General features: G+C 41.3%; 1 protein-coding gene across 2 annotated transcripts in view; it reads right to left on the bottom strand.

Annotated features, from left to right (window-relative positions):
• The window catches only part of LOC126276893 (protein unc-13 homolog 4B-like), a 145902-nt gene that overhangs the window by 71637 nt on the left and 61303 nt on the right, over positions 1-12962 (bottom strand). For both annotated transcript variants that reach the window (XM_049977313.1, XM_049977314.1), the window contains exon 2: positions 12008-12165. In XM_049977313.1, coding sequence (XP_049833270.1) covers positions 12008-12165 — 158 coding nt within the window. The remainder of the gene's footprint in view (positions 1-12007; positions 12166-12962) is intronic.

The raw sequence follows: 12962 nt of genomic DNA, 5'->3' as shown, positions 1-12962 counted from the left end.
TCGTTTACGCGCCCAAAAATCAGGGTTACAAGTACGTCAAAGATCATAGCGACAAAAGAAAGAATACACATAAGAATAATATCATTGCAATATAAACATATCGATGTATCACAAATGAAATCAAATCTGAATGTTGTCTCATAAATACGTTAACTAGTTAACAAAACACAGTAGAATATTACTGGTATCGAGAGGTTCAGGTGAGGTGCTGTAACGGTTACGTAATTCAAGTACCATTACACCCACCAGTCAACACTGGCGACGACTCGTTCGTCGTCATCGTAACAGATACATCTGTCACTATCTCTTGTGAGGAACAACATATGAACCTACGGTCTGCTTATTCGCCTACTGCATTTCATAGGCAACCTGAATCTTTAGGAAGACGATACGTCACCATGTCACTTACAGATTATTTGTAGAACACTCCACAGAAACGAGGACACACACCCGACACGCTCCAGCCAATCTCTGCGCACTGGGTGCGCTGGTTCAGCGTTTATGAATCACGATGTCGTCCCTCCTAAAGTCAATGGCACGACGCTTCACGGCCGTCGTGTAGGAGAAAGACGATGCTACACGCTACTAGCTAGATGTCTCAAATTCAGTTGCTCGTTACCGAACAGAAAGGGCAATAATTCATTGTGACAACGTTTCTGGTTTCTCACATACTGTATAAGTAAAGTATCCTTAACTACGGTATTCTGGAAAAGACAGCAAAAATGATATTTAGCCGTGCCACATTATCAGTTACTCATGATATATAGAAATCATTAAAATGTGTCTGTATTCCATTCCTGCCATATGTGCGCTTTATTTTTCCATTATGTTTCAAATTATTACTGTCACACTTCAGGGAATACATATGGTTAATGTTTAATTAATAAATATTAATTAATTAAACATCATCCTACGATTGTTCAAACAGCGACAGAACCGAAAGTTCACAATGTTTCATTTGTGTGTCTATTTTACAGTGTTCATTTGTTTCACACATTCTCCAAAACCTACCTAATTTCTTTTTAATATCCTTATTGCAATTTGTTCAACATCGCATCTGAGGAAATATAAATTTTTGCTTGTTCCTACAAGTTTAAAAAAAATTGATATTGGCCTTTCGATCAAATGTCCTCTAATTTGTGATATCCCACAATTATAGCTCATGGAGAGATACCGATCAGAGCGGTCTTAGGCGCTGCAGTCATGGACTGTGCGGCTGGTCCCGGCGGAGGTTCGAGTCCTCGCTCGGGCATGGATGTGTGTATTTGTCATTAGGATAATTTAGGTTAAGTAGTGTGTAACCTTAGGGACTGATGACCTTAGCAGTTGAGTCCCATAGGATTTCACACATATTTGAACATTTTGAACAGATACCGATGATGTGAACACATGTTTGTAGCAGATACCTAGCACTGTCACTCGTCAGCCAAGAGAAGGGTGTTGAGTAGACTGATAGGTCAAATTTGCTCTCTACCTTCAAGCTCTCCCATCTCTTGATTACATCATGTAAATACAGACCGAAATGAACAAGTGACGGGAAATACTAATCACTTCGTTCTGTGATCACGGTACCAATACTTAAAGCATCGATGTCCTTCTACATAGTTTTGACGACATATATTAAGTAATTTCAGATTCTCTCCCTTCTAATATACTCTACAGTTTTGGAAGACTTGCTCTAGTAGAGGTCTTAGTAAAGTCTAGGAAAAATCACAGAGTTTGTATGAATTCGAAATGCTGTCTCTGTACAAGGCATGTCTCTGATAAAACATGTTTCCCCTTCACTGATAATGGTATCGGTTATCAATAAGGCATTGTAATTTTATTTGCATAATTCCATATACGTAAGCCGTGTAATTATTAGTATTTTATCCTCAGGTGTTCTCGAAGAGTGATGGAACTCTCGAAGTATTCTGTTCTTTTGGAACTTTTTTCCTCCGACACATGAACATTAATTGGAGGATCGAAGCTTTAATTTCATCCTTCTTATTTAAGGAGGTCTACACTGATTTTATCTGAGACAAAAGCACTCCTAGTCTTAAGTTTATTAAGGTATCGTTGCGTTCTTTCGCTTTATGCCCACTCTTCCTCTTGTCCTCTACGTTTGTACTGTGTCAGAGGCTGTGTGACGTCTCCCCACCCCCGTCCACCTCATACCTATCCTTGCACTTCCCGTTTATTTCCGGTTCAACGGTTGTTGGTTTTTTTTACTTGCTGTCAGGAGACCGGTTTGATGGAGCTCTCCGTGCGATTCTATCCTGTGAAAGCCTCTTCAACTCTGCATATTTACTACAAGTTACATCCATTTGAAGTTGCTTAAAGTATTGAATCATGGTCTCTCTTCATAGTTTTTTACCATCACACTTCCCTCCATCACTAAATCAATTATTTCTTGATGCCTCGCGACCTGTCTTAGCAACCTATTCCTTCCGTCAGGCAAGTTGTGCCATAAATTCCTTTTGTCCCTAACTCGATTCATTAACGTCTCCTTTGGTATCCATGTACCTATCTATACTTCGGAATTCTTTTTTATAACTAAACAATTCAAAAGCTTGTCTTTTGTTCGTCGTCCAATTTTCATTTCCATTAGCGCTACATCCTAGGAAAATACTTTCAGAAAAGTCTTCCTAACCCTTTATTGTATACAATCACCAGACACTCCTAGTTTCCTTAAAGCTTTCGATACATTTGTATCCACTATAATTCGCCGTTGAGAATTAATCTGCTGCTCCAACAGCGAAATTGGTCTACTACCTTCAACGTCTAATTTCCTAATCTAATTTGACTGCATTCCATTTTATTTCAGGCAGTTTTAAATTTACAAAAGTACATTGTCTCTCATTTCTCAGTGAGTTCTTCACGAGGTTTTCATGGCTAGTAAGGGTAATATCGTAACTGTAAGTCCTCTCTCGTATTATTCCTAACTGGGGCCCTTACAACAGCAATCACAGCTTGCTGTTGTCTGCTTTAAACAGCTCCATAGTTCCGTAATAGTACGTCACGTCCTATTCATGCAGGTAATAAAATATGCAAAAGCAGTTACCCATTCCAAACACCGGATTTCTCGTTTCTGTCTTCTCCACATCACGCTGCTTTTAGCTGCCTTCACGTCCGACCGTAGTGCCAGCTTGAAAACACGCGGACAGACGCCTTTGCTTTCGGTGCGTGCTGTATCGGCAACGAACAGCTTGAGAGGTGAGCTAAACAGGGAGCCGTTAGCAGACGAGGCCCTCTTGTTGCGAAACTCTACAGAGAACCCGCAGACCTCTTGCAGCATTTTCCTGCCCTAGCGCCCAATGAAACCTCGCGAAGACTTCAGCTCCACTGAGGCTCACGTCTTCTCTGTTTTTGGCAGTGACGTATGTACGTGAGAGTTGCCTGGTTTATTTGATGGGTCTGGCACTTCCTGTCGCCACAGCAGCAGAACGAGGAAACAGGTGACCGTAGTGCGCGTAGAACGCTGACTGCTTGCAGGGCATCTGGTATGCTGTCCGTGCATCCAGGAGAAGCGCACAGAATATACGGGATTATGAAGTTATTACGGAATCTCTTAGGAGAGAAACAAATGATGGTTTCTAACGTAATGTAAGAAAGCCGTGATACTACTGTTAGATCGAGTGCACTCTTTTCTTGTTCTCATAGAGAAAGACTGCATTAGCGATATGTTACTGGACTGAACTGTAAATGCAGTTACGAAACAATCATCTGGAAACGGATGGTTGAAAGTGAAAATACGTGTTCAGTCGTCATTTGATTATTTGATATAAGTCGTTAGTCGGAAAGCTCTAGTAATCAAAAAATGGTTCAAATGGCTCTGAGCACTATGGGACTTAACATCTTAGGTCATCAGTCCCCTAGAACTTAGAACTACTTAAACCTAACTAACCTAAGGACATCACACACATCCATGCCCGAGGCAGGATTCGAACCTGCGACCGTAGCAGTCCCGCGGTTCCGGACTGAGCGCCTGAACCGCTCTAGTAATCTAAGTCACATTTTGGTAGTGAGGAGCTGAAGTTCCTAGGACACCTTATAGGAGTGGGCGGTGTTAAACCTGACCCTGAAAGAATTCCAGTAATCAAGGAGTGTCGAGAACCAAGAAACGTGAAACAGCTAGGTTCGTTTCTAGGTTCAGCCGGATTTTATAGAAAGTACATACAAGGTCAAGTAATGCATGAACCGTGCCTTCTAGCTGTAGTTATGCGAAGAGCGATATGGGTGTGGAACGATGATACATCCAGAGCTTTCCATTGTATAAAGGATGCCTTGGTTAATGCTTCCATTTTAAAACACCCCGTGATGACTGAACCTTTTAAACTATCTACCGACGCCTCAGAATACGGAGTAACTGCAGAGTTATTTCAGGATGAATGGGACCAAGTTGAACATTGAACTATTTCTTTTGCAAACAGGAATTTGCATAAACAAGAATTAAGTTACACAGCCATTGAAAAAGAATTAATTACCATCGTATGTAGTATACAAAAGTTTGAAACATTAATTTGGCTATCCTATTTCGTAGTGTATATAGATCATCAGACACTCACTTTCTTAATGAAGAGTAGATTATTACGCTGCACGTTAATGCCGTGGGTACCTTTCTTTCAACAATTTGATATTGAAATTAAGAACATTAAAGGATGCCATAATCAGGTACCAGATGCTTTATCTAGATCGTCATTAGGAATGAACAAAATGAGGTGTGCGAAAGGATCCGGTGTTACTTTCGCTATGAATTTCTGAAATTAAACACATGTGTACATACGACCTACATATAGCTGCCAACACCAGGAGTTATTTGTATGCTGGTGACCTTGCTCTTGCCACTCAGAGCTCAGACTTTGAATCAGTGGAAAACACCCTCACGAATGCACTTGAAGATCTATCAAGATACTATAGCACAAATCAGCTTAAACCAAACCCCTCAAAGACGCAGGTGTGTGCTTTCCATTTGACAAATAGATGAGCTATTCGTAAGTTGATTTAATATGGTCAGGAGTTGAGTTACAACATTTTTACACTCCAAAATACTTAGAAATGACCCTGGATAAATCTCTTATTTTCTAGAGACACTGCACGAATTGCAAGTTGAAACTTTCCACCAGAAATAATATGTTGACACAACTGGCAATCTCAGTGGAGCACTCAACCTGAAACCGTCCGAACCTGTGCGTTTGCTTTAGCCTATTCTGCAGCAGAGTACGCTTTCCTATTTGGTATAATTCATCGCACGTCAAATAAATAGGCGTAGCTCTCAAGGACACCTGCAGGATTATAACAGAGTTTTGGAAATCTATTCCTGTCGAATGGATTTACCACCTTGCAGGAATATCACCACCTCCCAATTGAAGATAATTTGCGGCGAAGAAGGAAAGAAACTAAGTGGAACAAGAACAAACTAATCCCCTGTATGGGAATGAACAGTATTCGCATCGACTGAAGTCAAGAAAGTGTTTCATTAGAAAATCAAAGGCACTTACTACCACTGCTGCGTCATGGTGCACCTTTGGAGGGATAAGACTTCCCTTCCCTCCGGTTGGAAAAGAGGTTCAGAAACTCTGCTTCCAGGACATGACGAGGAATGGATGACCTAGAAATCTTTAAATAAGCTGAGACCAGAAGTGGCTAGATCAAGGTTTAATATGGCAAGATGGGCTACAGTACAGAAAACAATGTTAAGTGTGATTGTGGAGAAGTCCAGACTGTCCAGTACAAGCTTCAGCGTTGTCTGTGTCCAGCTTCCTGTATTGCAGAAGACTTCCATCAAGCGACAGAAAATGGACTGGATGTGGCCAAATTTTCATCAAAGACTATACGACATGTTAACTGCGCACCTATGTATGTTTCTGACACGAGGGTAATAACACAAGACGAAGTATGTAGCCTAACCAGAAGGATGAAGCAAGAAGTCAGTGATGATGCGTCTTTCAGAATGAAATTTCTGCAATGTCAACAGGGACATTTACCCTTGTAGAGAGGCTTTCGTGGAAAATAATAGATTAATTATTATTTTGACGACAACATAAAAAGACTTCTAGATGGAAACTATGTATTCCCCAAAAGTGTTAAATTACAGTGAATAGCATTCATACACAACGCATATGGACATTTTGGAAATCGTAAATGTATAGCTAATAATTATGAAGAAGTTTTATTATTTTAAAGGTTTGAGCAGAAAAGTCACACACAGGTAATACGAACTTGCCAGACCTGTCAGAAAGCAAAAGAGGGTCATATGGGCATAGGTTATACTGTGTATCCGATTATACAGAAAGGATTGCATGATTTAACATACATTTATGTACTGGTTGAATGATGATCCAAATATGTAACTTTATATCCGACCAAGTATGTCAACACCTACACTAACCCACTATATGCGTAATTATTTTACTGATGTCGGGAAACCAAAGAGACTTTTAACTGATAATTGTCCACAATTTATAAGCCATAAATTTAAAAAATTCTTAGCATGGGAAGGAATACGTCACTTAACCATATCTAAATATAACTCAGAATCGAAACATTGTAAATGTATCATGAAAGAACTGGGTAGGTTATGTATGACCCACTGTTCAAACAAACATAGAACTTAGGCAAAGTAAATACCAGAGTTCCAAGTAATATTTAATGAACTTCCACTTTCATCTACTGTTTTACCTCCCATCGAAATACTGCAAGGTAAATTCATAGGCGAGCCATTGTTGTAACTGTTTAAATGGCCACACGACGATAATAACATATACTGAGAAAACTTAGACGATATTGTAAAAGAAAATTCACCAGAAGCAGCAGAAAACGGATTCGTAAATATAATGAAAAAGTTACGGCACCCAACTTTGACGTGGACGACTTGGTAGTAATTAAGGAAGTACACTATAGCTCAAATCTGAAGAAAGAAACACACAAGCTTTTCCCTTGATATAGCGGTGCTTACATAGTTTTAAATTAACCATATCCCAAAGCAGTTTTCTTGGTCGAGCCAGAAACAGATCAAGAAAAGGTATTATATAATACTATTATGTTAAAGCGGCATAAGACACTATTAAATTAAACTGAGAAAGAAACACAGTAACAACAAAGCTCATTCTTAATGGGGAAGGTGTGTAAACAAATACTGTCAACTGTTATTTAATCAACTGCTAAATATTCTTGTAGTGTAATATCGCTGGCCTAAGAGGCAGGTTACCATCATATGGTAAAAACACTATATGAAGTTGAGAGCTGGAATAAGGTCATAAACGCACGTGAGTATTGCTTGCGTGAAAACAAAGCAAAAAGATGTGAAATAAAAATATAACATTTATTCAATATAAACGGAATGTGACAAACCGAGTGGACACAGTGACAGACTCCTACTCTCGTGACATAAAGTACATGGACAAATGACAAAATTTAGTCGCGCCACGTATACATCGGGAATAAAGGATGCATCAATGAAATAATGTGTGAGGCACTAAATGAGCCACAGAAATTATGATAAAAGAACCCGAAGGTAACAGTCACCCAATGTGTAGTATCAATAATTCAACTAAATCTGTACGTTACAGTATTTAAGGAATACTTACTAGTGTTGTAACAAAATAGTACAACACTTATGTGTAATGGGTAAAGTGACAAACGGGGAAATGAGATATATTAAAATATAATAACGTACGTAATAAGGAATAAAATGAATGTCAAAAGAAAATGTAATAAGAAGATATTTATATGCCATGTAATATCTTTAAATTCGATATTATAAAAGAAAACGGATAAAGTGACATCTTTAGCTTGAGTGCGAGGACGTTGTGAGTCAAATCCTGTTCCGCTATATGAAGAGTTGTCGCGTCAGCTAAAGATTTTCGCAGTGTTTAAGTAAAGTAGGGGGATCAAGTATTGGCGGACCTATTGTGCATACCGTATCTGTTCCTACAGAGAGAGCTTACAAGGAAAGATGTAGCCAGGAGAATGCTGACTCCTTGCTAGGCTCCTGGTATGCACTCCATGGACCCAAAAGACGCGCACATAATGAACGGGATTTTGTAATCATTACAGAATCTCTTAGGAGAAAAGCAAATGATGGTTTTTAATGTACTCTAAGAAATCTATAGCATTAGTGTTAGACCGAGTGCGCTCTTGATGAGTTCTCTTAGCGAAAGGATGTATTAGCATCACGCTAATGGTTTTAACTGTAAATGCAGTTATGAAATAAACACCAGGAAACGGATGGTTGAAAGTGAAAATACGAGTTCAGTCATTTGATAATTTGGTATAAGTCGTTAGTCGGAAATCTCTAGCAATTTCCTGCAGCAGAGAAGACGTTGCAGAAAAGTGGCACGGAATAGCTGCTCCACAAAATTCTACACGGTGACCGGAATTACAAATAAGCCAAATTCATCAAAAAAAGGTAATACTTCAAGAGAATGTTGTGACGCACGGTATTGGATGCAACAGAAATAGTACCGTGCGAGACCAAACTAAAGTAAACCAACTAACACAACCAAACCCCAATTCTTTTCGCCTTATGTTCTTGACTAACATCAACTCACCGCTTCTAGTCTCAGAACTACCTAATCCTCACGACCTTAGAGTGTGTATTCAAAACAAACCTGATTTGCAGGCTCATAGTGGCGCTACTCTTATGCGACTGGCGCGAAATGTGAATATGCAGCATTTTTCAGATGTAGAAACATGACTACCAGCTTTCGTTATGTCGCATAACTGCTCCTTGGTATTTCGATTTACTTTCCGTCAGTGTATGTGACGTAAATGGGGTGCAGCCAAACATTTTCCGATGCAGCCGTGTAAAACTTACTGCAAAGTACGTCGAACTTGCTTGTAGCGCCAAACTAACAGTCCTTAACCCTGCTATAGTCAGATTGTCTTGCGCCACGCAAAGCGTATAGTGTAATTTAAAAAGTTCTGTTCCAGTGATGCTTCTCGTCTTCATACAGCAAGTCTTCAGACCTATAAACCGATTTGCTTGCAGATGCTCTAGCGCATTTTGTACTCACAATTATGTACTCACACTATGACATTGCGCATTATGCACTCACAATTATGTACTCACACTATCACATTCCTGGACTCGGGTTGTTAGATTGCATTTGTCATACTGTCCCCCTAATCCCTCCCCATGTAACACTTAATTTAGGATATAAGCTACCTCAGTTATCTAAAAGTAATTCTTCTTTTTGTCATTGTAGTGTCTGTGTCGTCATCCCTCTCCCTTAATCGAATATAGGCAAATACTTCTAGTCTGTTGATTTACTCTCATTTGTTTTACCAGGAGCCAGACATCAGCCGTGACGACTTGGTACACATTTGCTGTCTCACACTGGGATACAGTTACATCCTATGCGTTATTCACCGGTATGCAAAACTTAAGGACGAAAGTGCATTTTGCATGATGTGTCACTGCTAAGGAACATAGGTCGGTGACCCTTGGACCACACATAGAAATAACTTCTACAGTATAGCGCAGAAGGTAACTGAAAGGGATATGCAATGATACGAAAAGATATGACCCTTTTATTCAAAGACAATGCTTACAATGAAGTCACCGCGATTCATTATGGTCCCTTGGACTTTACAAAAGCTCCGACATGTTTGTGGTTCTGATGCTCGACGTATCCTCATATGGCAAGAGATGAGATAACGGAGTGCACTCAGGATCATTGCCGATCTTCATCGTTCTGGTGGTTCAAGTGTTAAGCCGTGCGGAAGTATAATGTTGCATGGATGTACTGACATACAAATCTTTAAACACGGTACATTCACTGGTCAGAGTTATTCTGACCGTGTACTCCCTTTACATGGGCGTCTTTTCGGCTTTGTTTTCGGATCTACCATTTTTATGGATGATAATAGAAGACCACTTCGAACAGCGGAGTTGGAGGACGACTTGAAACTAAAAGATATTCGGCAAAAGACTGACTTGCCCGTTCCTAGACATAAATCCTATCAGGCACGTGTGGGATGTAGTGGAAAGACGAATTGAAGCACGTCTTTGCATAGAAGAGTGTCATTTATCTTCGTGTCATTGTGTATGTCTACCAGAAACCTTCTCTATATGTATGGTTCATTGGGGAGGGTTACTTGTTAGTGGCTTATTTTTTTAAAGTTACTGTGGTCCTTAAGTTTTGCTTATCAGTGTACATCCTACACTGAGATAACAAAAGTCGTGGGATACCTCCTAATACCGTGTCGGCCTTCCTTTTCTCCAGCCATAGTGCTGCAACTTGATTTGGCATGGACTCAAGTGGTTGGACGTCCCCTGCACATATATTGAGCCATGCTGCCTCCAGAGCCGTCCATAATTGCGAATGGATTGCGGGTCAGGATTTTGTGCACGAAATGAACCCTCCATTATATTCCGTAAATGTCCGATGGGATTCATGTCGGGTGACCTGAGTGACCAACTCGTTCGGTCTACTTTTCTAGAATGTTCATCAACCCAATCGTAAATAGTTGTGACCCGGTGAGTTGACATCGTTGTTCGGGGAAATGAAGTTTATGAGTGGCTGCATATGGTCTCTAAGCAGCCGACCATAACCATTTGCAGCCAACGATCGGTTCAGTTGGACCAGAAGACCAAGCCAATTCCATGTAAACACAGCTCACAGCATTTTGAAGCCACCACCAGCTTAGACAGTGGTAGACAACTTAGGTCCATGGCTTTGAGAAATCAACGCCTCACCTGAACCCTACCATCAGCTCTTACCAACTGAAATCTGGACTCACCTAACCTGGCCAAATTTTTCCAATCGTTTGGGGTGCAACCGATATGGTCACAAGCCCAGGAGAGGCGCTGCAGGCGATATTCTGCTCTTAGCAAAGGCACTCGCATCGGTGGTCTGCTGCCATAGCCCATAAACGTCAAATTTCGCCGCACTGTCCTAAGGGATATCTTCGTTTCACATCCCACAATGATTTCTGCCACAAATTCAAGCAGTTTTGCTTGTCTGTTAGCACTAACAGATCTACGCAAACGCCGCTACTCTCTATCGTTAAGTCATGCTGTCGGCACTGTGTTGTCTGTGGTGAGAGGTAATGTTTGAAATTTGGTATTCTCGACACACTCTTGAAACTGTGGATTGCGAAATATTAGGACCCCTAACGATTTCCGAAATGGAATGTCCGATGCGTCTACCTCCAACTATCATTCCGCGTTCAAAATCACGTCGGAAACCTTTTTACATGAATCACCTGCGTACAAATAACAGTTCCTCCAATGCACTGTCCTTTAATACCTTGTGTACGTGATACTACTGCATATGTGCATATCGCAATCCCTCGACTTTTTTCGCTTCAGTGAATATACTTTCCCTTGAAAGGCTTTCTGCATCTGATGCACAGCTACTTGTAGAAAATGAGTGAGCTAACGCAATTGTTGAGACGCTGGACTAACATTTCGCTGGAGCCAATCCTGTCATTCCTCATGATTTAAGTTTCCCGTGATCTCCCTGAACCACATTATACAAAGTAGTGATTTTCTCTTTCAGTAGGCCACTGGTAATTTGTTTCCTCATTTTCCTCAAAGTCCTGTAGTATTCCGTCGATAATGACTTCCTTAACGACACTAGGCATACACCTTTACGTAACTGAATGTGTACTTCTTGGTTTCACATTCATTCACAGTGTTTACTTATGTGAGTGAGTATGAAACAATGCGCAGCTAAAAACTGCGCATGTATTTGTTCAACCTGCAAAATGTACATTACCAGAATGAATATGTGGTGGAACCAGAGGCAGTGCAATCACCATAAACATGGTATATGGTCCAGATAACGTTCCTGTGACACCCCCAATCTCATGATAAGCCAACAGTAGCTTGAGAACTAGTTAATGTCACAAAAAATAAGTCGTATCAAAATGAAAAAAAAGGTAGTGATTGCATATTATACCAACAAAAACCGCCTTTTCTGTAAACGAGGGACTAAGCAGCAAGCGGTGTGGTGTAGAACGAAACAAACCTCTCAGAGGAACATAGTAGGACAGCTCAGAATGCGGCAACTTAACATACCTGTTTGACTGGCCCCTCTCGTGCACTCGATCCACTGTGGGCTGCCGGCAGGTTTCGCAGCTCCGTGCCGTTCGACAGGGCCGTCACCTTGGTTGCCAGCACTGGAGACGGTGCATCCTCAGTTGGAGCTCTGCCGCAGCACGACCAGGGGCAGCAGCCTGAAATGTCAACATCAACATCAAGAAGGTTTCAATGGCGAAATGCAATAAAGGGTAATCCGTGTTTATACCGTAGGAGACTGAGTGGGAGTGAACACCGTCATTCTTGGTTAGCTACAAGCATTGCGGCCATTATCTTTATTTTATTTATACACTCCTGGAAATTGAAATAAGAACACCGTGAATTCATTGTCCCAGGAAGGGGAAACTTTATTGACACATTCCTGGGGTCAGATACATCACATGATCACACTGACAGAACCACAGGCACATAGATACAGGCAACAGAGCATGCACAATGTCGGCACTAGTACAGCGTATATCCACCTTTCGCAGCAATGCAGGCTGCTATTCTCCCATGGAGACGATCGTAGAGATGCTGGATGTAGTCCTGTGGAACGGCTTGCCATGCCATTTCCATCTGGCGCCTCAGTTGGACCAGCGTTCGTGCTGGACATGCAGACCGCTTGAGACGACGCTTCATCCAGTCCCAAAAATGCTCAATGGAGGACAGATCCGGAGATCTTGCTGGCCAGGGTAGTTGACTTACACCTTCTAGAGCACGTTGGGTGGCACGGGATACATGCGGACGTGCATTGTCCTGTTGGAACAGCAAGTTCCCTTGCCGGTCTAGGAATGGTAGAACGATGGGTTCGATGACGGTTTGGATGTACCGTGCACTATTCAGTGTCCCCTCGACGATCACCAGAGGTGTACGGCCAGTGTAGGAGATCGCTCCCCACACCATGATGCCGGGTGTTGGCCCTGTGTGCCTCGGTCGTGTGTAGTCCTGATTG

This window comes from Schistocerca gregaria, chromosome 1, assembly GCF_023897955.1.
Source record: "Schistocerca gregaria isolate iqSchGreg1 chromosome 1, iqSchGreg1.2, whole genome shotgun sequence".
Taxonomy (NCBI): Eukaryota; Metazoa; Arthropoda; class Insecta; order Orthoptera; family Acrididae; genus Schistocerca; species Schistocerca gregaria.
This window is presented reverse-complemented; position numbering and strand designations above follow the sequence as displayed.